The sequence below is a fragment of the Archocentrus centrarchus genome, chromosome 6, assembly GCF_007364275.1.
Source record: "Archocentrus centrarchus isolate MPI-CPG fArcCen1 chromosome 6, fArcCen1, whole genome shotgun sequence".
In the NCBI taxonomy this organism is placed as follows: domain Eukaryota; kingdom Metazoa; phylum Chordata; class Actinopteri; order Cichliformes; family Cichlidae; genus Archocentrus; species Archocentrus centrarchus.
Genome location: NC_044351.1, coordinates 20,323,388 through 20,351,120, shown reverse-complemented (window position 1 = coordinate 20,351,120; position 27,733 = coordinate 20,323,388). Strand labels below are relative to the sequence as shown.

The 27,733-nt window shown below is 39.4% G+C and overlaps 1 protein-coding gene across 1 annotated transcript; it reads right to left on the bottom strand.

Moving 5' to 3' along the window:
- Positions 1–1,820: 1,820 nt before the first annotated feature.
- LOC115781431 (RNA polymerase II elongation factor ELL) lies at positions 1,821–26,364 on the bottom strand. Its single transcript, XM_030731071.1, has 13 exons — positions 26,335–26,364; positions 26,015–26,155; positions 22,735–22,782; positions 12,493–12,620; positions 10,758–10,912; positions 8,405–8,646; positions 7,643–7,767; positions 6,125–6,239; positions 5,006–5,462; positions 4,473–4,536; positions 3,936–4,107; positions 3,792–3,836; positions 1,821–3,400 (listed from the first exon to the last, which is right to left on the bottom strand). The coding sequence occupies exons 1-13, from the start codon at positions 26,362–26,364 to the stop codon at positions 3,290–3,292; spliced, it is 1,833 nt and encodes a 610-aa protein (XP_030586931.1). The 3' UTR covers positions 1,821–3,289.
- Positions 26,365–27,733: the final 1,369 nt, after the last annotated feature.

Sequence of the window (27,733 nt, the reverse complement as noted above, 5' to 3'; positions counted from 1 at the left end):
AGTTTACTGAAATATTAATAACACTGTAATGGTGGCATTAGTTAAAATTGTGCCTTTTAAAAGTGTGATTTGTTTTAATAAAGTGTGCTGAAAAACACGAGTGGATCTGTTCAGAAATTGAGCAATACTGCCATCTTGAGGAAGCATGACACATTGATGAATTGAAAAGATCTTTATTTTTCAATTTCACTGAGACATACACATTTTTCTTGAAAGCTTTTCTCAAGAGGACGACATGATAAAGCATCCACAATCAGAAATTGCAAAAATATATCCCATTTCCCTTTCACCGTACTTGGGTTTTGCTGTGTAAAGAATGAACAAACTACTCAAAGATGAACTCAAAAGGATGAAAATACAAAGCAATAAATACTTTTTATCCCCTAGCTAGATCAAATGCAGTGATTTCTAGAAGGAAAAAAAAAAAGTTTCATTTCACATTTTATCAAGGCATTTATTTTCCAGTACCAAAGAACAAATTAAGGAAACCTATATCAAATAATGTGGAAGTGGGTTACCAAAACAAAATCCAGGCGGTTCTTTCAAATGCACATGTGAGCAAATATCAAGTGGCTTCTCTATTTTTTACAAGACCAACTTGTCATAACTGGAAAAAAAAATTGCATTTTAAAAGGCATCAGATTAATTTTATCAAAAAAAAAAAAAGGTGAAAAAAAGCACTTTGAAAAGTGGCACAGTGTTAAACTACAGATTTGTAAATACTGCTCGCCCAAGTTTTCTTTTTTCACAATACCAATGATAGTATGATAGTATATGTAGACTCACTCTGCTCTTTAAATGAAAGGCACCTTCAGTATTTAGCTACTGCAACAGTACAAAAAAACAGACAGCACTTGATAACCCCCCCCCCCCCCCCCCCCCCCTTTTTTTTTTTAAATCAATAGTGCAGTTTCTCAAAAACACACTTAAACAAGTGGAACATTTATCCTCATCATACTGATCATACTGTTATTTTGCCCAGGAAGTTTCACCTCTTCTACAGTTTATTTGATGTTATTTCTAAGTGTGAAGCCCTTCATTTAATAGAAATAGTTAAATCATGATTTTAAAGCTCTTTTGCTCTGGCTGGTGCTTCATCCGACCATCAGCAGAAACATTTTAGTACCTTTCTGTTTTGAATGCAAACAGATTCTGCCAAATACAAATACATAATTTTGTATTTTTAACAGGACCATGTGCTTTAATACAACTGAAGCATATGCTGCTTATTCTTAGTACCAGAACAAATCCCACAGGTGGTTCTCGTGTATAGGATATTTGCTTAGTTAATCAAAATTCATGTAAACAAATAAATCTTAAGAGGTCTGGTCCTGAGAAGATATCCAACCAGGCAATTAATTAAAACATTTCTTCAGGCGTATTGGAGTTTTAAGAATCTAATTCTGGTAATACTGAATGTTCAAAGCTGGTGCTTCCTGGGCTTACAGTCCCCCCCCCCCCCCATTAAATCAGTGCATATAAATGATAAATGTTCCTTTCTTGGAATTTTACTCATATGTGCCAAGACAGAGGAAATGTAATTATTCTAAGATCCTTCAAATATACCAGAGTATTGAATGTATTTTTTTTAAGTTCATTTGATTGCAAAAGAGCTGCTAAACATGTGCATTAAACCCATCGTGAATTTGCAGTGACAGAATCAAGAGGAGCACGGTTTTGTACTGATTTCTGCAAATATTCCTCCATCTGATAGTGATGTTTGCTAGAATTGGACAGTTCATGATTATCAGACAGATAATGAAACAACAAATGAAGCAAAAAATAGAAGACCCCCCCCCCCCCCAAAAAAAAAAAAAAAAAAAAAACCAACAGATAATACAACTGCTGCACATCTATCCAGTAACTGAACTATCCTTCAAACTAAAAGACATTTACAGGAACAATCTGAGCTGGTCAAGCGAAGAGAATTTCAGAACTGAGGTGCCAGAATCATGGAAATGTCAGACATAGTGTGCACATCAAGGCAAATATTAGGCAAATATTAGCGGTTCAATGAAAGTCTAAAAGCCTCGCCAGCAGCCCCTAGAGGTCAGTCTGCTCCCTACACCCAACCGAACCAGAGTGGTTTAAACTTAAGTGAGCAACCCACACTTATCCCTGTGGGGTTAACAATTACAGGGTCAGTTTTTTTTTTAAAGGCATTTCTGTCACATTCAGCAGAATAACATCAAAATGTGAATTATTCTTTCTCGCCCAAAGCCCAAATTAAAAAAAAAATTTAAAAATCACCAAAACTTCAACCAAAGAAAAATCATAGTAAATAAAAATGCATTGACTAAATTAATTACCAAGGTAAATAAGCTTTTAAAAATGCCTGGAAAGCAAAAAAAACAATATTTCATAAGCAACTTAATTGTTCGTCTACAGTGTAAACACAGCATGATCGTGTATATCAGTAAGCTTGTCACGAAATAAATTGGGGAAATTTCTGAATTGATATTTTGTTTTGTGTCATTACATACTAAAAAGGCAGTTCTTGGTACTGTAGGCTACATGTGGGTGAAAGTGACACAAACTGCACAAGCACTATCTCGAAAACCAGCGTTATAGCACTGCGAGGGGTCGTTTTGTGGCATTTCAACATTTCTTAGAAATGAAACAGGACGTTAGCAGAAAGCTACAGGACAAAATGCATTAAGAAAAGCCTAAAGAAGCAGGTTTTAAAGAGATATCAACGTTTTAGGGTCTCAATCCTGCAGGTGTCTCATGTTGATGTCTCGCTGAGATGAAATATAATTTGTCAATTTTGATCTAGTCTGAAGAGAGATGCACACTGTTCATGGCATGGTCATATTGCGGTCAATATGGGATCTGATCATTCACTGATCAACCATCATTTGTCTTTCTATCAGCAAAAAGCAAATAAATTTCTCTATTTTTAAATAAAAAGACTTTAGTAGCATTTGTTTCACCCTAAGATTGATTGTACCATCACTTTAATACTTAAAAATCAACACTTTTTTTTTTAAAGTTTAGACGAGAATTATTAGGCAGGAATGATCACACCCGTTGGCTTTCACAGCAGAAAAGAATCCAGCCATTGCAGTGGTAATCAGAGCTGAAAAACCAAATGGTGTCAAAGGGTAACATCGGATCACGAGTCTGTGGTCTCGGCCCACTTTTGAAAAAACGAACCTCGCTCCTCAACATCAAGGAGTAAAGTGAATAGTGTCTCAGCGGCTTTGGGACCCAGCTGGGCAGCCTTTGGGTCCATTATGAGTCTTTTGGTCCAGTCATATTTCACCCTGCTGAGGGTTGAGGCCCGTCACTATGAGAGTCCCTGTGCTCTGTCATATTCTGTGATCAGGCCTTTGATATGCGACAGTTTTTTATGGAGGTACTCACATCGCTTCTTCTCTTCCCGATACCCAGGAAACTTCTGAAGGAAAGAAAAAGAGATGCCATATCAGCAATATAAAAAAAAGGAATGGTTTGATCTAAAGACACCATTGCTAAGATGATATAGCAGTATTTATTTTAGTTTTTTAAATTCATTTTGGCTTTCGTAATCCCAGTAACACATTTAATTTGCAAATGCATTCACATTAAAGTATTGTATATTTAAAGTCAAATAAATCTTCCCATCTTCCATTGATAGATTAGGCTTGGATAGATCGAGACACTTTACAGGAACACTGATGAGTTCAACAGGCTCTTTAAATCCCTTCTATGTGCTACTTGAACAAGAATATGTTTGAGTGGCTCTTGCAAGTCACCTAATGGATAATGCTAGAAGTGTTTAAATGAAATAAAATGGCAAAGGTTCTTACTTTCTTGTACTTGCGATACTTCTGTAGTATTTGTTCCTCCATAACCTGAAAAAGCAAATACAGCAAAAGGTGTTAGTGTGCCATGTATCTGATCTGTTTTCTGTTTGGTGTTTTACATAAGTAGCCTCTAAGTCCAGACAGTACCTTGTACTCTTGTGTTCCTGGAGAGAGAGTGTTGATCTTTGAGCCCAACTGAACAAACATCTCTGTGATAGCCCCAATCCGGTCATGAAGAGCTCTGTATTCATCATACTCGGCACAGAAGTCCTGATTATACTGCTGACGCTGCTCCAGCGCAGTTATGGTGCTGTATTTTCTAAGGAAAAGAAGGAAAGGAAAACACTGACTTTTTAAAAGCGGAAGGAGATAAATTGTTGTTCTCAGTCTTTCCAGTAGGTGGCACTGCACATTGGGGGATTGGAAGGCTTGACACGTAACTGGTTATGGCCTGATGTGTTGACCAGATGTATAAATAAAAGCCCTTCTTTTTTGAAGCGTCAGGGAAGCTTTGTGACAGATTATTGAGTCCTTTAGTTTTTTTTCTTTATACTTATATAAATATTTTGAAGCTGAACTTCAACAGAAAGACTGAAATTTGAACTCAGTGACAGATGCATTTCTTCTAAATCTGGGAATATGACATCAATAACAAAGAGGTATACAAAACATATTTAATCTTACTTTAAATAGTCAGGCAGTTCCTCTGCTGTGGCACAATTAACAGGTGTTTTCTGGCCCTCATGGTCTGTAGATAGGAAAAACACACACATCCGAAAAAATTTAAATCACACTGCCAATGCAAATGTGATAATGTGTCCATCATATCAAGGCTGATGGACTCATTTATCACCGTGTCTGATAAGAGATCCAAGCCGAGGCAAGTGATGACGCCAGCAGCCCCAAGTAGGAGGCAACGCTGCCTGCTGACTCGCTCGACCGTAGGTCACCCAGCTGTTCCACAGTCAATCATCAACAGACTAAAGAAAGGGTGATGGTGTGTGAGTCATAACTGCTTGTTTAAAATTACAATAAAAAATGCGTATTTGTGCTCTTTGTGGTCTCAAACATTGTTTTTTCTTCCTTTTCACAGGATTTTAAAAGGTGATAATTTTCTCAGCCAGCACAAATAATACTACACTGACTCGTGGCAACACAACAGGAAACACAAAGGGTGAAAAAAAACCTTGAGATTTTATAGTTTTATTGTTCTTTACCTTTGAGATTTTCTTGATTCTGCTTCAGGTCTGGACTAGTCTCTATCCAGTCTGCTTTCAAGCGTTCTCTTTCTTTGTCTTTGTGTTTCTTGGACCTTTTCTTTTTATGTTGGCCATTGGTGAACTGCTGGTCATTGCACATGGAGGTTTCACTGTGTGGAGGCTTGGGGCTGGGTGCAGTAGGAGCTGCTTCTGTCCTCTCTGCTTTGGGAAGAGTGGATGACCTGCTGAGTTTGTGCGGCGAGTACAGACCATTTGGGCTCCCCTGAAGATGATTGTTGGTTTTGTCAAACTCCGTTTTAATGTGTCCACTGGAGTTTCCATGACTAGAGGAGCTTCGAGCCCCGTTGGTGCCAAAGTCAGCATGGGAGGGTGACTGCAGAGGCTGACACTTGTCTGATAGCCTTTGTCTTTTGGGGGTTTGGATGTTAGATGGGTCCAAAGCTAATGGGCGTTTCTGGGAGAGATAGAGGCACAGTCACTGGTTTGCAAACTTTTAATGCATTCATTAAAATGCATTTAAAGTTTCTTCTTACTTTATAGTTATTTTATTCATTTTCATGCAAAGACTGACACATTTCAAATGCCTTTACACCAATAAAAAGCTTCAGCAAGCAGCACTTTGCAAAAACTGAAAAATATTGGAAGACGGCAGTCAGGCTAGTTACTTGAATTTAGTCCTTGCCAAGAAATAATCTGGCACATAACATGTTAATCTAACCAGATCCAGCTACATATGCTAGAGGCAGAGGTTTGCCTTCAAGGCCTTCTAGCAGAAAGGAGTTTTCAGTTGCAGTTTGGTTAGGTTTAGGTAGCAAAATTATTTGGCAAAGTTTGGGTTAAAATGCAACCTTCCAACCACTTCTTGAAGAGCCTGTCTGGCATAAAACCTTGAAGGTTAACTTCTCCCATATTTAACAGCAAGGACACAAGATTGGTGTCAGTCTTTGCATATTGCTCTGGGCAAGAATCCTCGGAGGAATATGCAAATTTGCATTTCCCTAAATGTCAAACAATTTCTGTTTGCACAATGTACTGTGAATCTGTATAAGAGGAAATTCCTTAATTATTCTTAGTCTAATAAGACAGAAGCAATAGGGGGAAATCAAGATGAATTACCACAGAGAGATTTTTGGCAGGACTGTGCTGTGAAGGAGAATCCCCAGGAGTTTTGTGGAATGAATGACTGGACTGGGGACTCTTCAGCTGGCTACTGTGGAGTGGCTGAAGTTTCCTGAGGAAAGATTGAGGATACAGCACCTTCAGTTGGACAGTAGCTTCAAGGTAAAAGGCCTGTAAAGCTAAACAGGAGGAGCCACTATGTAAGTCATAATGTTTTCTTTGGGAGATTTCTGAGCAAGCACATGAGAAATTATCATTGAGTTTGATATGGTGAAGAAAAGAGAGAGCCTTTTCAGAGAAGCACTAATCATTAACCTTACACTGGCTTTTTCGTTTGCTTTTTGCATGCTTCTGTGGCATATTTTGTGTAGTCAGCGATATAATCCACAAGAGGGCAACCACAAAGACAAAACACAGACCAGCATAAGAACAATAGCAGCTGATTTAACCTCTGTAAGGCCAAACACTATTTTCTGGTAATCTGCTTCCTACAGCTCCTTCCTCAAACAGATGCCACTACATAAAGTCACTTCCCCCAGTGGCTTCAGACAAACCTCTTCAGTAATATGGAGTGCAGTTCAGAACAGACTAAGATTAACGTCATAGTAGTATGAAAGCCTTCACAAAAAGGACCTACTCCAATGCACAGATAAACTACAGGGAAGAAGTCTACAGTTTACAGTATGTACACACGTCACAGGTTTATCACACTTGGCAAATGATTTGATGACTACAACTGTAACCTTTTGACACTTAGTGGGGTTGGTGGAAAAAAAAAGGAAATTGTGCAATCAGACAACAGGACTTGTAATTTTTCCAAAATTCTCATGAAGCACATGGCCTGCATGTTTACTGGCAGGCTGAGGCAACGCACGAGGGGTGGAAGCTCACCCTTAACAGCTCAACCTTGCAACTCTGAGCACTCCATGCTAATGCCATTTGGCAACACGGTGCAGGGAATATTTTCCTGCGCTTTGATGTGTCCATTTAGCGATTCATCAGCGCGGAGAAGCAGTGATTTAGTAGCTCCCCTTTCAAAATGATCACAGCAGACTTCTACATTAATTCACTGGCCTTTCGGTGTTAATGCCTAGCACTGTCACTAAGCATCTATCCCTTTTTTCTGCCTTATCTCCCTATGAGAAGTCTCTGAAAATCTAAAAAGAACTTAAGGGTAATGGAAATGTGCTTAATTTCTTGATGCCAGTTAGACACTTACACTCATGTGATACTGGATTAAACCCAGCAGGTGATTAGTTTAGCACCAATCTCCTTCCAGCACCTCAGTTTTTGTACGAACAAAACGAATAATATATTTATTTGTGAGTTGCTGGCAGGTGGATATTTTATCTTTACACTGAGCCAGGCTGGCTATTTACCCTGTTTCAAGTCTTTTTGATAAGCTAAGCTAGCCACTGGTATCTTCTAAGTAAGTAAGGTGTTATGCATTTTTAGTCTCTCAATGGAACAAAATACAAAAGATGTTTGGTATATTGCAGCTAGCTTAATTCTCACCTGATTAGGAGTCTGTGGATGAGCTGCTTCTCCTCTTCTAGATATCCAGGCCAGTCTCTCTGGACGTGTCTGTAGAGCTCATCCTTTAGAGAGTAGCTGTGGTCCTTAGGGCTCAGTTTAGCAACCTGAAAACCCATAGAGAAGTCACTCAATCCACAGAAAGGTTACAGAACATAACAGGAAAATACACCCGGCTATGTTGCAATGCCTTAGCACTACCTTTATGTGTAAGTAAAACAAAAAGAACCTTAAATCTTTTTTGTGACACACTGGGTTCTGTGTTGTGTGTTTGATAAACAGTTTAACCCTAATCCTGCGGATTCAAATCTTCCCAAACCAACCACTTTCAATTTTGAAAGTAGTCAGATCCCAGCTGGAGACACCCCGCCCCCCTCCTGTCAAAACACAATCTTCTCATCCAGAGATAATTAAAGCAGAGCCGTAATTACAGCTACCAGCGGCGGCACAGTCTCCACTCGATGATTGCAGTGGGACAGTCAAACATTGTGAACACAGGAAACATGCCTGAAATAAACTAAACTGGCATCACTTTTTTAGAGCAGAGTTTTTAGCTGCACAACAGGCTAGTGGGTATATAAATAGTAGTTTACTAGTAAATTGCATGCTGGGCTTTAATTTATATTTGCAAGGTCAGTCTTTGACCCAAGATTAAAAAAAAAAAAGCAGCTTGATTTTTTTTTTTTTTTGCATATGAGGAATTTCCACATTAGTGATTACATAGGATTGTACCGGATATCTCACCTCTTCCAGCACTGAGGTCAGGTCAACCTTGTCCTTAGGAGTTGCCCGCTCCCTATCCAGCCACAGCAGCAGCTCAGGTTTCCTGTAGGGCTTTAAGGCCAGCAGATGAATGATGCGATCCCTCAAGGGCCGGTGTGCCACAGGGCTGGGAACCAGGCTCCTCTTGTTGTTGGGGGAGTGCTTGTTGTTGATATCTGAGCTTGACACGAGACCTTGCTTTCTCTGGACCTTCACACACTTGCCTAAAGTCAAAACGAAGCAACTTACTTTGATTAGTGACAGGAAATCAAAAAAGTAATCTCAAGCTGCTAAATGGCAATATAATTGCTACCATTTACAAAACAAACAGATTATAACTGATATGATTACAGGATTCCCAATATTCCGTAATAACACGGCCAACATGTTGGACCTAATCCAGTCCTTGGGCCACATATACGAATCACAACCTGATTTTGAACGACAGACCTGCATCCAATTCCTGTACATGTAATGCAATCAGCTTTATCTAAATAAAGCACATGCAGGACATGCAACACTCTCATCCCAAACCAACAAAAAAAAAATCAGTTTTAATAAATAAATATTTTACACACGGCACTCTCTGTGCATATGCAGTGGAAAATAGTGAATGGGTTAGACAGCAGGGTTAGCCGCTGTGTAAACAGGAGAGCGTGGAAACTAAAGCAACTAACACAGAAAGACCCTTTCTTACTGTTGCAGTGCTAATTCAGTTGGACCCAGTCAGGCAGTACTTATAGATATCTACAGACTGTAATCTCATTAGAGCTGTAAGACATGCTTTGAGGTTGCTGTAGGTCAAAAGCTAATAGTGCTTTGACAGGGACATGGTAGACTATGCTGTATGTACTGATGATGATTTACAGCACAGTGATAATGCGCAAACTGCTGACACTTACACTTTCTAATAGGAATTTTCTGTTTTTGGCAGTATACAGTATTCCTTGTAAGTATTTCACACGTCTTGCACAAGCTTGTTTCAGCGATTTTTCTTAAACCATGTCATACAGATTGTTGGCAAATGTCCTCCCAGCACTAAAACAACCTGTAGTGCAACTTTTCCAACAAGCAGCGACTAGAGCCATTGTTTCACAGTATTAAATTAAACCAGCACTTTGGGAAAGTTTTAAATTTCTCAAGGAAGCTTTGCTGACTTTCCATTGTGACTTACTATAGTTTTCATGCTTTACAGTACTGAGGGTGAATTTCTGCGCAACAGTCTGAGAAGTAACTGTATGCAGGAAACAACGTGCTTTATTTTTCTTTTAAGAACTTTTCAAGCTTCCTTGCACCAAAATGTGTGCACATTTCTACTGAACGCAACCAAACATTAAATCATACATTACAATCTAAACTGTGGACATTTTTCTACTGTAGCCTGCAATTGGGAGTTGATGTATGGATGTTTTCTTCTGTACAGTGTAACATTACTGTACCATAAAAAGACAGCTAGTTACCGCAAAACAACTGTGTAGTCTCAACTGCATGTGGTGCATGCTGTGATTCACAGCCCAGTTCTTTTCCTCCCTGCAGGAGTGTCCAGGAGACGGTGAGGTACATGAAAAGACATGTTTAATTGAAATGGGATATTCTCTAAGTGCACCAGGATGTCTCCAGTCTGCTCCAACATTTATTATCTGAATACACATGCAAAAGCCTCAGAGGAATATTTTTGTTTCTTTGTACAAAATATAAGCTAAGCTCACATGGGACTTTTAAAGGCCATTAGATCTCAGTGACAGATTACTTATAAAGAGACAGCATGGTGCAGTTTAATTAATAAGGCAGAGTAAATAAGTTTAAATGTAAAAAAAAGGAGATCCTGCACGTCATGCACAGATCACTCCAGGTTGTGTGTGTGTGCCTTAGATGATATTTGGAAAAAAAAGTATCAAATGGAAATGGATAAAATTTCAGTCTGTGTAATTACATTTTAGACAACTTCATCAGCATGAGACCTGTTAGTGCATACTTTGGGCAAACTCAATCACATTAATGATGCTGGCAGGCAAACTGGCAAAGTGCCTGAGCAATTTTGTCCGAATGAAAGCAAGAAGAAAAAAAAAAAGGTACTGCTCTCACATGATTAACTGCAATACAGCACTTTGATCAATTATGTGATAACTTACCATATGGTAATTATCAGCAGGATTAAATGTTAAAAGGCAGTGGTTTCAAGGCTTTCTGGGAACATAAAACACAACTCCAGTTATCTGTCCTTGATCCCCAAATGCCTGAAGGCTGCTATGTAAACTGAAGTTGGAAGATACAGCAAAAAAAAAAAAAAAAAAAAAAGAAAAGAAAAAAGATACACCTATTGTAAGAAACTTACTTGGTCCTGGCTTGATCTCAATTGCTGAGCGGCTCCAGATGTCCTTCTCCACCTGAGACATGCGCTCCCGGGTCGTCTGATAAGAGTCGTCTGTGGCACAGACTGTGATCTTGTCCTGAATGCTCCCCTGGCCCTCCAGGTGATCCCTGCCCTCCCTGTTTAAAGAGAGAAGGAGCATTAGGAATTCTCACTGTGGAGTTGTTGCCTGACAAACGCAACTAGAGATACAAAGCTTTTTTTTCAGTCCTGATCCTAATACCTTTGGATATTTGCTGATACGAAAATATGTGACGCAGCCTGTGAAAACCAGTCCAAAATGTTCATTTTTACTTTTTTATGTTTCCTAAAATTTCAAAACTTCTAGATTAACTAAAAAAAAACTGATTTCATTTATCTATCTCGATTTATTTTCTATGATCTTTTAACTTGAGCATGACAAACTGTTTATGTATTTGCATCATTAATAAACCACAATAGTTCAGTTTTGTGGTTTATTAATGATGCAAATATATAAACACTCACTTGTAGCACATTTGCAAATGATAAATTTTGGATTAAAATCTTGACTAGATTTACGAGAAACCTTCCGTCGATCACAATCCACACAGCATTATCACCACAGGCTAAACACAGAAAAGTCACCAGCGTCACTATGGGAGGCAAATTTCACTCCCCCCGCACAGCCGAGAGGTTTATTTCCAGTTTATGCATCACAAACCATTCAATAAACTACATTTATTTTTGAGAGACTGCAGGCAGTGACGCTGAGACAACAAACACTGGAAAGTCAGGTTATTCTTGATTGTGTTACTGCTTTGCTGTTTTTGTGCGCAGCAAGGATTCTGTGTCTGTGGCTGGGTTTTCCCATGCTGCCTCACTCTGACAAAGAGACAGGGAATCATTGTTTATGTACATATAAATAGCAATAGTACATATATATATATATATATATATATATTGGCACAAGTCTTTCTCTTGTGTCCGTTTCACAGTGGACATCCCGCTTCACCCACGCAAAGCAGACAAGTAATGATAATATCAATTGACAAATCTGTTACGTCACTGTGATTGCAAAATAGCATAACAAAAGAACAATGAGTCAGATAACCCCACTGACTGCCCACCAACTCACTTCACTACACTGAAGTCAAGAAACTACCATAAACAAATAAATCTTGTTGACATAGCAAGTGTGACATACTGCCAACCCTTTGCTGTCAAGATTCCTTTACACTCTCTCCTTCTAAATGGATGCACAGCCACTTACATTTGACTTATTGAGCACATGAAAACACAGAGATTAACCGAAGAGATCAACTTTATATCACTAATATCCATCCATCCATTTAGCAAAGTATCAAGTTTCAAGAATATGATTCCTCTGTGATTCCATGCCAATAGTAGTCCTGTTATCAAGCATCATTCTTAATCAAAAATGAATAGTTATGAAGGATTACCAACTTCAGTGCAAAAAAGCTGCTCTAATGTAACCTTTTAACTAACCCTTTGACCCTGTGCAACCTTAACACTTCTCTGTTCTCAGTTACTACTGGTCACACTTTTGAGGTCATGGTGGCACGACGGCCTCTGGGTATTATTGTAGCTGCTTGTTGTAGCACTATTAATAAAGAGAGAGGCCACTGTTTGGTCGAGACCTGCGGTCTCACCCTGGTACCAAATTTACTACAAATTCCATTTGTGGTCAACTGTGGAAAAAGTTACGAGTGTTTCTTACCCTGAGACATACTGATGAATGCAGTCAAAGCTGGACTGAGGCTTGTCTTTGCTGTCACTGGATAGGTAAAACGAGAAGACTCTGAATCCATCGGGAGACTCAGGGGTTGGTGCTGGGATCTTTATGTACTATCCAAGACAAAGCAAATAAAACAAACAATGCTTATGATGAAATGTTTTTTAAAAAAAACCTAAAAGCCAGTCCTTGGTTAATCATTAACAGTTTGACAGTGTTTGCTGACATGCTTGACTGTGTGTGTGTGTGCTAGCATTGCTAATTTGAGAGCCATGTTATGCAATAAGCATGTTTTATCTCTCCCAGATATAGCCTCAAATGATTCAGTGTTATCTCAAAAAACACTGCCCAGGGTAAAGCAGCAAACCAACTTCTTTCACTCAAACTTACAAACTTTGGGTTTTGTGTTTTTCCTGCTATCAATGTGAACTAAATGATCTCTTTTTTGGGGCCCATAACTGAGGCTGCAAGCGCCTCCCTGGTCAAGTATGATGACCTTTAACTAGTCACAAAAAGAGCCTGTTTGAAAGGCACAACATAACAAAAGCACAGTGGACGGCCTTTTCAGTCCTGCGATAACCTCTTCTGTCACAGACTGTCCACAGCTCCGTTGCAACAAACAAGCCAGCAGGGTGAAGTCTATCGCTGTTTGATGCCCATTACATAAAATGACCTAAAAACCCACTTCCACTGAAAAGATAGTTCAACTTAGAAAGTCATTAACCAACAGGTAATATGTCCTTTAAAGCACATTGGGTAGTGGCTCTCTGCAACACTGCCTGCAGCTGTGTTTCAGCCTGAAAATGGACAGTTTGGTACTTTTGTTAATAGACTGTCCTAGATTCAGATGAAGCCAGTGATTATTGCCCATCCTTTACAAACATGAGAACATGTTCACTGATGAGTAGGATGCCATTTTTTTGTTTGTTTGTTTTTTTCCCCATGGTAGATCCTGTGAAACCACCTCAGGCCAAATCATGCAACAGTTTCTTCACTTCAGGTCTCCAGAAAAAAAAAACAAAAAAAAAAAACATAAACAAATGTCAGTCAGATGGACTTGAAACAGCCTCTTTAGTGATCATTCATGACTGATTGATGATGAGCTGACTGGCTGAGAGCACTGTCCCCCTGGCAGATGTGGCTGGCAGGACTATAGCTGTCACAAATATCCAGTCATGCAGCAAAGCCATAAGCACTTTTTTTTTTTCTCTTTTCAGCAGGGAGCCAATGAACAGCTCTTCTCCTCAACACCCCCTCCTCCTCTTCTAAAACCCAATGCATGCCATTCACCCCACCCCCATCTGCCCCCAGCTTTCCCTCATGTGCACCCATGTCAACACAAAACGCGGAGCTACCCACTAGGCCGGGGACCCTTGAGACTCACAGCTGACCATTAATTTTGACCTATTTATGTCTAACCGTTAACATGAAGTGGTAAAGCAGGATCCTGCATATGCCGACTGCGCTTTCTACAGTAATTAGGAATGATCAGCCAAAAAAGCATCAAAGTGAGCAGGGATAAGAGGAGAAGGCATGTCCTCGGGGCCTTTTACTTTAAAAGAGTAAAGTAGTAGCCGCCACAACCAAAATTAGAAGTCACCAAAACTAGAGAAAGGCATGCAGAGTAACTGCACACAAATTTGTTTTTAAAATGAGGGTACGGCCAAACAAAGGCTTTGGGATAAAATGAGATTGCACTTACACATTTAGCATCGCAATACTGCCACCACGTCCTCTCTGTCAGTCAGTGTGAGTCCCTCCAACCATGCATTAGATCTGCCTGTCACCCCCATCCATGCCACCTTGCACACTTCACATTCTAATTCTAATCAATGTCACTTGGGTCAGACTGTTTAGAGGTCGCCCCCATTTTATTCACAGCTTCCTTCTCAAGCTTCATAACCATATGTCTTTTAACCCATTAGTTCCCACTTCCTGACTTCTCAAGGAGAGCCTTTCTGTGTACCCGCAGGACAACAATCTTAGCCTTTAAAGTGCCATATGACTGTGAAAACCACAGCACACTATGCCTAAACCTTAGAACAATTATTTATATAACACAAATTTAAAACAATAGTCACCTTAATTGTAAGGTTTTACAACATTTTAGGTAGAAACAGAAACCCAGCAATCTATGAGCAAGCACTTAGCAACAGAGATGTTTTATATTATGCTTATTTGTTTTTTTTGCATTATCGGGTAAGACGACTGGTGACACTCATGCCTTTGAATGTATATGAAGCTACAGCTGCAGCAGCTAGTTGGACTACCTTAGCATAAAGTCCAAAAAAGGAGGTGAGAAACAGAGAGATATGATGCATCTTTGGCTAATCAGCAACAATTGTGGAACCAGTGGTCACTATCTCATGACCTGCTGTCTCATAATTCCAAGAAAAGATATCAAACCATATCACACAGGAAACAGTTAATCATGAAAAAAGGTTAGCTGGTATCAGTTATCTTGCATAGGTTTGATAATGCTTCCTCTTTGCTTTGAGACACCGGTACCAGTATTTTGTCCCCTCCAAGACATTTATTTTGGTTTACACAAAAGCCAGACAAATTTATTTGTTAAGTCTGTTTTAAGTAAGACCCTAAAATCAAAAGTTCACAAGAGGTTATGAATTTTACTCAAGCCACTGAGGGAATTTTTTTAATACCTTGAATACGGTGCTATTTTCCTATATACAAATACTAATGGAAAGTAATATGCTATGTTGTTAATATATGCAAGGTACAGCTTTACCTGTTACTGAATGGAAGACTTCAACAAAGAAAAGAAATACTCCAGCCCCTCTGTGACAGTGATTTTTGACTTTTGGCTAATTTATTATAATTTATGACATTAAAAAAATGCCGTAATCAACATTAAATTACCAGTTCATGAAAATTTGGCTTCTATGCACTTAAAAAAATTGATTCTCAGCTAAAAATCTTAAATCTAATTTTCAACTTTTGTTTGTCCCAATTACTGTGGAATGATCCATTTATTCATTTGGAAAAAAAAATTTTACAATTTTTTCATTTAACATTTTTGAGTCCAACAATTTGTTGTGGCACATTTTAGACATTTGAAAAATATTCAGCTAAATAATTTTCTGCACTTCTGCGAATAAATAACAGGAAACGAGAACTACAATTTTACTGCAGATTCATTAAATTACACTTCAACTCAAACCCTGACTTTTTTTGAGCCTGTATTTGTTTGCATCTTGAAAAACAAATCATTTAAAAAATTAGGCCACAATAGATGATGCAGATGCCGTGCTCAGAAAGGGTGAGTCATACTGAATCTAAAAATTATGCGTCACATCTGTATGTTCAAAATTTAAGTTCTTTTTTTTTTTTAAAGAACCACACGTGCAAGCGCTTGTCCTTTACACCTAACGGTGTATCAATGTCTGTTCTTGTTGCTTTTTGAGTTTGAAAACTTCTGTCAGTCTTCATAGATTCAAACTGCGCAAATATAACCAAATCATAAGCTCCCATATCCCTAATATAATTTTTTAACTGCTCACATTAAAGAAAAAAGTGTTTAAATCTGTTAACACTGCTGCCAATTCCTTAGCAAAATGTTATCTGAACAATAAGTCTCTTGTATGTTACCTCGTAAACTGTCACATCAAAGGTTATAACTTTATGTGTTTGACCATAAAAAGCTTTCTTTGTATTGTTGTCACAACCGAAAATAACATCTTTCACAATCCTGTCACCTGGTTCATTTATCATATATTTGCTGTATACCAACAGCAACTGGTAATACTGTAGTGTCTGCAAATAGAGGTTCACCTGTTTATTATTTTAAGCACTGGAGAATACACAAATTATCACAGTCAACCAGACTTTTGATATGTTAACTCAATGATGCAACTTGTACCAACAGGTTTGTTATCCTGAGGCTGCTGTCAGTCACGTAGTAGGTGTAGATTTACATAGAGACGCTGAGTCACACACATCTCCATATGGAGCTTTGGCCTGATCCCCTGAGGCCGGCTGTGCGTGTGTGTGTGTGTGTGTGTGTGTGTGTGTGCGTGTGTGTGTGTTTTGCCTTTTTTTTTTTTTTTTAAAAAACAGAGGAAGGCTTTGCACTCTAACAGGTCGCACGTAGGGAGAGAGGTCAAATATTTGACTGTTTTGGTGGAATGTCAACAGAGAGGCTATTATCAGTCAGACTGAGAGGAATCACCAGGTATGCTCCTCATTGAACAAACAAAAATACAGACAAATAGAAAAGAAAATACAGAGATCCTTTTCTAAATATCCTAGGCTGCAAGTAAGCCTGCAGCCCGAGATCAAAATGCTCCATTGGGGTGATATGATACTATGAGGTCTTTAAAATATAATGGGGCCTGATTAAGGTTTGTATTGTGGGAGTAGTAGCTAATATCAAAGAAAAACACAGCTCCAGTACCCAGAGGTCATTTAAACAATATTTACTTCTTAACGAGGTTGCTGCAAATGATTTTATTCTAAGGGTTGAATGATTAAAAATGCACTTTTGCAAGATATTTGAATAATTTCAGATTTCTGCCTTAATTTCTGCTGTAAAAAGTTAATAATTATAGAGATAATTATTAATTCAGAGTTACTTGTCCAGCTCAGAACATGGCAAAGAATTCATTAAATTGCTTATGTGCTACAGTATTCTAATTATGATTGTCGAGTCCTTTAATCTGACGATTAATTAATCAGAGAAAAGCTTAATCGGGTATTACTATGATCAGAGTGTGCTATTAACATGCCAGTTTAATATATTTGAGCAGCTTAATATTAAGAATCACACAGCAGCAAGAGCTGTGCGCTTCTCATTATTATGACAAGAGTAAAGTTTAGCTGTCAGACGGTTACAGCTTGAGCAACAAAATGGCATCAGAAAGCCAATCCATAGCACCTTGTCAGTGCAGCCCCCCCATTGAGCGCACAGGCTAATACAATAACTGCCTCTGTGGCTGTAACCCAGACACATCTGCTACTCCAGGCCCTGTGTGTGGAGATGTCAAATACTTTCAAGCTGTTTTAAGGTGTGAACTGGACTGGAACAGAAAACCTTGGCAGGGGGCTCAGCAGTTGAACAAGGACAAAGGGCACCGCTGGTGATGTCCTTGTAAAACTTCATCTGTAACTCCTCGAGCATGTTTAAACTGCTCATCTTTGATGAGGTTAAACAGAGTTCTTAACCCTGTCATTGTGTGACAGCGGGGTGGGGTGGGGTGGGGGGTCATTAATGAGATCTACATTTGCCTAGTTCTGTGCGATACGCAAGCCAAACATCTGCACGGGAAGAAGAGAGGATAGTTTTTCCTCTCTTTCTTTCTTTTCTTTGCTCTGCAGACGAATGCGAGAAGGCAAGGTTCCCAGCTCTGGTATTTGGCATGGCAGCACTGAGATGGGAGCAGGCGCCTGGATATGTGATTTACTCTGAAGCCTCTGCCTCCTGCCCCTGTCTGTACTGACACTAGTAACCATTGTCTTCTCATCTGAGCCTACTCAGCCATAGCTGCTCTGTGAGCTGCCCATCTTTTGTTCTAGCTTCTTCCCCCACAAAGCTGAGTGCAATGGCCTGTCGGGCTGCCTGGATTATTCATGAACAGCAGGGACGTGTGGCTGTGTGTGTTGCTGGGTGGTAAAGGGAGGGATTGGGGTTTTGGGTGTGTACATGGAGGGGATGGGGGTGGCGTTGACTCCCAGTAGAGCCAGTGCATGAAGGATGGCCCTAAATAGTCTTCCTTCAGGAATGTGTATCTCAGAATAGGGGGATGGATCCTGACTGGAGCTAGTGTACTGGTTACATTTCTTTATTTTAAATGTAGGTTAATATGTAAGTATAAAGCAAGATTGACAATAATTTAAAAAAAAATACACAAAGGTGGAATTTGTTATTACCATTTTTTTTTTTACTGTGTGAGCTCCAAATCCACTGTGACAGTTATTAAAATCAAAATTGCACAGCCTTGAAGAGTCATTTAGACCTCTTACAGTGTAAACTGTGCTTTCACTAAGAAAGGATGGATGTGGTGGTGATGCTTGAGGATCTATTCATCGAGGGGGGTTGGTAGATACAGGAAAAGCAAAAGAAGCGGGGGTGGGGACTGACGGGAGTTGTTGTGGGGATATGGGGATGGGCAACTGTCGAGCAACCCCCAAGGTACTGCCTGTTATGCCAAGCAGAATCAGTCATTTTCCAAGAAGCTGAGGCTAATCTGTCAACCTCAACCAACGCTCTCTATCTCAGCACCCCTGACAACCCCACCTTTTCTTATAGGTGCCTTCCTCTTCACACACAGAGGGACGGAGACGACACTTAATAGCCTACAAATATATTTTGTGGAGGGGGTAGAATGCTGTTTTCTCTCAATAAGATATATTAACAAAAAAAACAACAAAAAAAAATCTATTACACACATGCAGATTGTATTAGTCTGCAAATGTAACATCAGTAATGTGTTCCCCTTGGAGCAATCCCACAATCCACTTAGATCATTGCACTACACTCATATTACCGGACTTTTTCTCCACACTAGTGACCAACTGGTAATCCTGTAATAATTCCTTGCTTTGGAAAATCTGTCCAAACATGTTAAACTTAACAATGAGAGTAAAACCCAAAACATACATCTATGGAAAAGAGATAAATAATTCATTAGGAAAAATATGTTATATGTAATGAGTAAACAAAATTTTAAATCTCCAAAACTTTCAAAAGTGTTGCGCTGCAGGGCTGCCGTATTGGAAGAACTGTAATTGCTGTTCATACTTCTCACTTAAGCCAATTTAAGAACATTGATTCCGGTGCCGTGGAGCATGCCCTACTGCACAAATCATCCTGAAAAATTGTCCTTGTGGAACCACGTCTCAATTTCTGGTGCCTTTCAGTTCATCTGCATGCAAATATTTTAGTTAATAATTTATGGTTCAAGGCTTTGCTTGCTCACTTCGGGGATATGGAGCATATAATTTAACGACAAATAGAATCAAAATCTGCAAATCTGTTTTCAGTGAAGTCTGCGTTGTTTCTGAGATTTAGTTTCCTAGGAAGGCACTTGCATCTTTGGAATGTAAATAAACCGCATAAAGACACAACATGAACACAAAACTATTTGTGTTTCTAACCCGGATATGTAACTTTTTTTTTTGAAAATATATACTTACATGTTAATACCTTACTGCCTGTCAAGTTTGGGCCATTGATTTGAGTCTTTTAAGCACTCTTGTAAGCTTAAAACACTATTAAAACACTACCACGGTCACACTGGTGTTCTTCAAAAGAAGCCAAAGAATAGAGTAATGACAGAGGAGCTAACTAAAGAAAAGCCCTTTTTAACTGTAGGATCTCATGGGACTTGTTCTAAAATATACTGTATGATCTAAAAAATCCCAACTGCCTCTGCATAAACAGAGTGGGCCTCAAACGAGCAAAGAACAGAGGGACTTTTGCCTCACTTAACACATCTGGATGAATAGAGCGGCGTGTGCCCTTTCAGAAACACGTGGGACAACTCTCCCTCTGGCCGCTTTGCCACTGGAAGAGGACAGCTCTCCGACTACATTCCTGGTATTGTTATTCTAATTAGCTTCCAGAAAAAAAAAGGAGAGTTAAAAAAAGGATGTGTGCATGCACACATACACTCCCCCACAACGTAAGAGCTTATTTGCAGTATGAACGCGAGGCGAGGCAAAGTGGTGTGGCAGGGGGATAGAGTCAGAGCAGCCATGTGTGAGATGGAGGCCCTGATGTCTTGCAAGGATTCAGCCAAGGCATGGGGTGAAATGGCACAATAATCAAGAGGGCAGGTGGGAGGCAACCCAGGGGAAGCTCTGCCTTCACACACAGTCGTCGTGAGAATATCTTAAGAGCACCTCTGCATTCGCCTCATCCAACACCACTGCCTATATGTGACAGCTGTGCACATAAAAACAGGGCCATAAACAAAAACAATTACTCTAGCAACTCCAATTCACCATTTATGCACTGAAAAGGAAATAAAACTGATGTCACACCTGACACGACACATTGCACATATTTGAATATTTGGTTACTACAGCCATGCTAGACTCAGAAAACCTTTTTTTTTATACAGTAGCACTACTATATAATACTGAACAACTCTGTAATAGAACTTTGCAGTATAATAGCTGAGATGAAGTGTTCAACATCTTCAGCAAATGTAAGAATACTTGAAGGTGCATGTATTTCATTAACAAGCAGTTAAGTGGGCAAAGCTCCTTGTCCTGTCAACAGACTTTAGCATATATTTAATCAAATGGAAATCAAGTTCTTTTCTTACTAAATGGATATACATCATGCTAACAAGCAGGCAGCATTGCCAGTAGCACAGGAAAATAAGCACTGGGATGTGAAATTCCAGACCATGGGAACCCAGACCAGCTCTGAATATATTCCTTAATACCCAGTGATGACTTTTAAGTAATCCAGAGTCTTTCCCTTTTCTATAATGTTCTTATTGGTGCATCAAAATCTGATGTTTTTCACCCTTTTTTCTCAAAGTATTGTTATTAAATTATCAAACTCAGTCATCATCATCCAGTTTTAAATCTGTTTACCCAAATTTAACAAGTGCAGGGGTTAGCTAGATTCTTTTTTTTTTTTTTTTTTTTTTTTTTTAGTAATTTGTGCTTCATAGTTGCCTTGAACACCAGATTCAGAGGCCTGTTGTGTCTTTCATTGCATGATTACAAGCTTGGCAGACAATTTACAATAGTAGGGCTAAATGCCGCAGGGACAGAGGGAAAAGCAGCCGAAAACCTCAGCATGCTATTTCTTGATAGGAACCCTGGCCCCTGATACCACGGAGCCCTGGACTGATGCCAGGACAGTGATTTGAAGGATTCTTCTGGTTTCTGTGGCCCTGGAAGTGCCCTTTTTACAGGAAATGTGACATGAGCCAGCAAGGACAAAGATCAGAAAGATGCAGTCGTGGCTTTTGTGATCAAGCTCTACAGTTGGCAGCTGTCAGCGGACACATGACCTCTTAGACCTCACGTTGCTTTTGGGGAAAAGGATGGGCTCCAGCTAACACTTATCTGGCAAGTGAAAAGAATAGGGGAATATGTGATGCTGAAACACAACAACTGACACAGATACTGGATGTCCTCTTGGTCTGTTGTATGCCAGACTGCCATGTTCACCAGCATCCTCCCCCCACTAACGGCTTAATATGGCCTCCCCCACCACCAATGGTTGCAGCTACCTCATTAATGCCCAATCGTCCAGCTCTGGGACTATTGTTGGAGGGGGAGGGAGCCCGTGCTTGAATTCCGCAAAGCAATTTGAATATGTAATGTGCCAGCCAAGATATAATCACCAAATCCTATTCAGTGATTAAAGCACACTTAAATTGCACTCACTTAACATTGCTTCACAGAAAGATGCAATAAGCCAGCTAATCTGCTGCTCATTTTACAGATGTTTCTTTAAATGTTTACATGCATTATTTGCACTTTGAACATATTTTGCACATTTTCCTGGATAGAAATTCCTCCACTTGTTTACCATCCCTGCTCGTCAGATCTTTCATGTCTGCACAGAGACAACAGGCACGGAGACACCGGGGGCTCCCTGGGGTTTGCCAACTCCCCTTCCTCCTCCCCCTCCTAAAAACAAAGCCTCCCCAGTTGCAAGCCTGACCCAGTAACCTGGCTAGTAGCCTCGGGGTGTAGCACACCCTGTCTTAGGGCCTGTGTGAGCACACAGGGCTAGCATTTGTGTACAGAGCAAAGTCACTTTCGTCAATGCAATCGGCTCTTACGGGGATTAGAGCAGCTCCTTTTAGACAGGGCTGATTGTGTGGTAAATGTGCAGAGGCCTAGCAGGCAGAGCTGGGGAGGGTGTAATACTGGCCTGGCTAATCTGGCCGGACACAGGCATCTTTCTTTACAGCCGCTTCACAGGAATGCCCTCTTACTTTCAGCACCAAGTGTTGAGAATATTTGACGCGACTTATTGTAACTTGAAAAATGAATGACACCTTTCCCTCAGTCTGGGAGCTCCGATGCGTGCGCAGCCCTTATATTTTCTGTAAAACAATTTAATGCAACAAAACCCATCGACTATGACACTAAATTCATCCAAACATTTGGAAAATCATCACCTCTTCAAGGATGTGTACTTAAGAATCAGATAACATGTCTTTCACAGGAACTGTCATAAATGTGCTTCACAGTAAATCAGTTACTTAGGCATTAGGGAGAGTATGCAAAACATCTTACCCCTTGGCTCCCCTTGAAGCAAATCGCTGGCTGATTTGATAGTGATGCCTGAGGAGAGAGGAAAAAACGAGATACTGGTCACTGATCGAATCAACAGCTACAGTACCACTGTTTCAAGATAACAGCAGTTTGGTTTAGTGAGGCAAGGTTTAGTACACCTAAACACTAAAATGTTGCCATCTCCCAGCAGGCTGACGTCTCAGATATTTCTTGCACTAATCGGAGGAGAGGTTTGTGTAATGTGAATGTTAATCGTTGCAAACTTTGCTCGTGTCAGTCTGCTGGCTTGAGCGTGTTTGTGTGTGGGTGTGCGTTTCGGCTGACTTCCCCTCTAAATGAATAAAGGCTAAAAAGCAGATCCCAGAGGAAAGACAAAGCATGCTCTGAAACCAATTATATACCGTTTTTTTTAAAGTACTTTTACAAGCCCTCTGTGCTGGAAATACTGTACTGCTCTCCAAGACCACAGTGAAACCTGGCTTAAGCTCCTGAATATTATATTGTTTCTCTCCCAGCTAACTGATAAAGAAATATTAAAAATCCCTTTAAAAATAAAGCCTGCTTTTGAGGCGACATTACTCTCAGCAAATAGCTGAAGACTATTATCCTGTGCCTGTGATCGATGGGGCTCATAATTTATTATTAATAGTTTTGAGAAATGTCTTTCCTATTGAGGAGTATTGTTGTGACTTTCTTCATAAGCCATTAGCTTTTAATACTGAACGAAATAATAAATAGTAAAGCACATCATACTGCCGTGGGGCTAAATCAAACTTGTTAAAGGTCCAAATTTGATCATTTAATCACTAAAAGTGTCCCAGTTTGATAGAACTGAAACAACTGGTTGAGTTGCTTTTATAAACTGTAACTGGTGGCTCTATAAATGTCACAGACTGTTTATTTATGAACAATTAACAGATTTCTTTGTGTGTGTGTGTGTGTGTGGGGGGGGGGGGGGGGGGGGGGGGGGGGGGGGGGGGGGGGGGGGGGGGGGGGGGGGGGGGGGGGGGGGGGGGGGGGGGGGGGGTGTGGGGGGGGGCAGGTTGAGAAAATCCCTTTGACTGATGTTTATTGTTCTATGCCAAGAGCATTTAAACCACACATGCACACATGATGGCTTATTAGAAAACAAAGATCAATTAGTGTTTAGTAATGGCTTGCCAAATTTATACGTGGATTTTTAAATAAAACTAAATGAATTGTTACAACTTGGAAATTATAAGGTGCTACTGACTTCTAACTTAAAGCATTAGTAAATTCTTTATTGAGCTTAGAGAAACTAGTGTTATTTTGCTGAAATGGGATCCATTACAAAAGTGCCGGGCTTAAAGTTCATAAATATAAAATATGCAGCCATGTTATGTGTACTGTAATATATCATTATAGCTGTTAAGTGCATGTCCAAAGGTTCACTGATTTCCAGTTCCCTACAATTTGAGCATTTGTTGCTATTTAATTGGAAAATTTGGGAAATTGGTGGGGGATTGGGAATATTTTTCTACAATTGAAACTTATTCAGCAACTAAATGTTCACACACACACACATACACACACACACATACACACACACACACACACACACACACATATATATATAATATATATATATATATATATATATATATATATATATTATATATATACTATATATATATATATATATAAACAGAAGCTTTTCTTCTTGTGGATGTGACTGTGAATATCTGCTGGTTTTCTAACTCTCATGTAGGAAATTTTTGGTAATTCTCATTTTTCAGTATTGTATAACAGTTGGTCCATTACTTGATGCATCAGATCTGCAGCTACGGGCCTGATGTGATATGCTTTTATAGTTTCCTTCATAAAATCATTCTTTATTTTGTAGTTTAACGAGACCCTTTTGTGGCCTACAACACATGCACGAAAAGCATAAATAAATCATAACTAATAACAGAAACTCTCAGGTTGAGGCTCCTGGGAACAACATCTTTCACAGCTCGATGGGAGTCCAGCAGTCTAAAACTGTATTTACTATGGGTGGTCTTTGACTGGAAAACTTTTGCAGTAACCTCTCCTGCCTGCCTGCCTGCCTGCTGTGGCCTGGGAGAAGCTGTCAGAGCTATGAGCTCTGGAGTTTACTCTGCTTCACAGACCAATGAGCTCCAGAGATGGGCGGTGTCCAGGCATGTAAAGGCCAAAAAAACAACACACAAGAGCACAGCAACAACTTGCAAAACCGTTTCCAGGCCGACCAAAACCTAGTACAACACCTGATCCACCGAGTCTCAAATCCAGGTCTAGTTTTGGGCTATTATCATGGCCCGGAATTTGAGAGCACCCACAAATAGACTTACTTGTTTTGATGGTTAAGGAGAAAAATAAATAATAAATAAAAGCAATCTGCAGTCATAACTGTGGGACTAACTGGGTCTAATTGTCTTATCAAGCGCTGCTCTGGGAAAGACCATTTAGATAGACTAAATCGTCCCGGTCTAATCTAATGGACCATAAAAAACAATAAAGCAGTCTCCAGATTCAGAGGAGTCGAATAATTTGCTTGATAGCTTGTTCATCAATTTATTCCCAAGAGCGAAATAGGAAAAAAAAACAAAAACAGAAAAAAACAGCCTTTTTAAGCACATTTAATGACCGACAGAGACAGCAGGCAGTGCGCATTTGGAAACGCGAAGCATAACTTATGATACCAACAGAGGACGGTAGTACTCCCCAACCACATTTTGTTTATAGGAAATCGTCTGCGTTTTCCCATAATCTAAATATATTTTTTTTTAGATGCAGTATACTTACACAAAATAGCGGAACCAAACTGCGGGCATAATCACAAACCTCTGTCATAGGAGAACTTTAATACCTTTTGGTTTTTAAGCAGACTGCGATTTGATAAACGAGCAGACGTTTAAATACCACGAACTTCTCATTTTCTGTTCAAAAGAACATTTCCTCAGATTACAGGAAATTTATTAACCAGAGTGTAGTGATTTGCCTGTTATAATCATAAAAAAAAAAAAAAATCAGTCTCAGCCTGCCTTTTACTGTAACAGAGCCAGAAGAAACTAACGCAGCATGCATTTATCATCCAAAAGCGCTTTGGTCGACGACATTTGAACAGTCTGTATGCTACATAAGTAGGCAAACTTTACTGTTTTCAACCCAAAATAAGGAACAATCTGTACTATTTTAAAGCAGTTCCCGGAGTTGCGAGGCGTTCAGAAACAAGATAATATAGATAGAAAAAAAAAGACACAAGCTCCAAAGTGGCGGACCTGATAAATTGTCTTACCTTCAAGTTCTGGTAGGCTTCGAGGGTCCGAATGGCAGTGTCAGTGAGCTTGACGTGAAACAGAGTTTGATTCGGGGTGTTTTTGTTGATTTTAGCGCAGGAGAGCCCATACCGATGCTCCTGTCTCAAGCGCTGCCATTTCTACAACTGAGAGGTGCTGCTGGCGACATTCTGCCTGAAACGTCACCGAGGACACGGCCGTCTGTGGGCGGAGCTAACGCACACACACACCACACACACACACACACCACACACACACACCACACACACACACACCACACACACACACGCACACACACACACACGTACGCAACACGTACTTTCGCTTCGAAGTCCCAATAATTGCTCATCCCAGTCTCTATTTATCTGGTCTTTGATCAGTTTTGGGGGTTCGATCGAAGTTAATCCCATCCACGGGAGTTTTGGTAAATGCAAACCATGCATATTTATACTCTCAGAATAACTGAGAGTATAAATACACCTGACACTGATGGCTTTTTTTAAAAGGCACATTTATGTTTATTTCCTTTGACTAAAGTAGGCTTTTATCAACAAAATGAACATACAAAAAAAAAATAAAACTCGTGTAGAATTTTTTCGAGTTTTTGATGCAAAGAGCAAGTTTATTCAGTAGTTAATATGCCATTTTTCTTTCTAAATTACTGCTATTTTTTTTTGTTTAAAACTGACTAGAAAGAAATAACATTATGCATTCACATTTGAGGACCTGCAACCAAGCAATGTGTTTTTTCCCCCCTTAAATCTGGCTAAAAACTAAAACAAGAATTCAAGCAGTCTGTTGGAAGAAATTCCAAACAAATCCCCTAAGAGGGAGGCAATTTTACCTAAAAAATATCTGTAGCCTCTCTTTTGTCTGTATGGCAGAAATTCATGATGTATAACTGATTAAAGAGCAAGTTCTCCATTTGAGATTTTTACAAACTAATTTTTTTTTCTTTAATAAAAAATGTGATTGTAAGTCACTTTACACCTGGGGTATATTTATAATACATCACATTATGTTATTTTGTGTTGCTTTGGTAAAAGGTTAGTGGATAATAATTTTGCAGTGGTCTGACAATGAAACAACATCAGTGGCTACACTGATAAAATGATTCTGCGGTGAAGTAAATCTAACATAACTGATCTGTGAAATCAACAATAAAAAATCAAGTTAGTATCTTTACACAAATATACATAGTAATGAGGTCAAAAACATTGTTCAAGATACAAGACATTGTAAGTTTTTTTCAGAAAATAAATTGTTCAAGTAATAGGAGCCAATCTTTTTAAGTTCATCCACACACAAAAATAATCTTGTTATCTTTACTGCGTTTCATCTGCGTTGTTCATTGGTATAGATCCTTTTCACATGACGTTACACAACTTCCGTTTGGCCTCGATGCTGGGGATCTTTACTTCCTGTGGATGGAGTTTACAGATTTGCCACAAATACGGTTTTGGGATATACTATGACATGCAGACAACACGTTCAAAACTGACAAAGGCTACAAATTCTTCATTGAAGGTCATGGAGGTACGTGTTTTTTGTCTTTTTCTACCTATTAATTAATATGCTAGGATAGCATTAGTCAATTTGTTAGCTAGCTAACATTACGTGACCTTTCTGCTTTGCAAATAGAACGTCTTTAGTCCTTATAGTATAGACCAGGGTTGCAACATGGTTGCAACATTATATATATATATATATATATATAT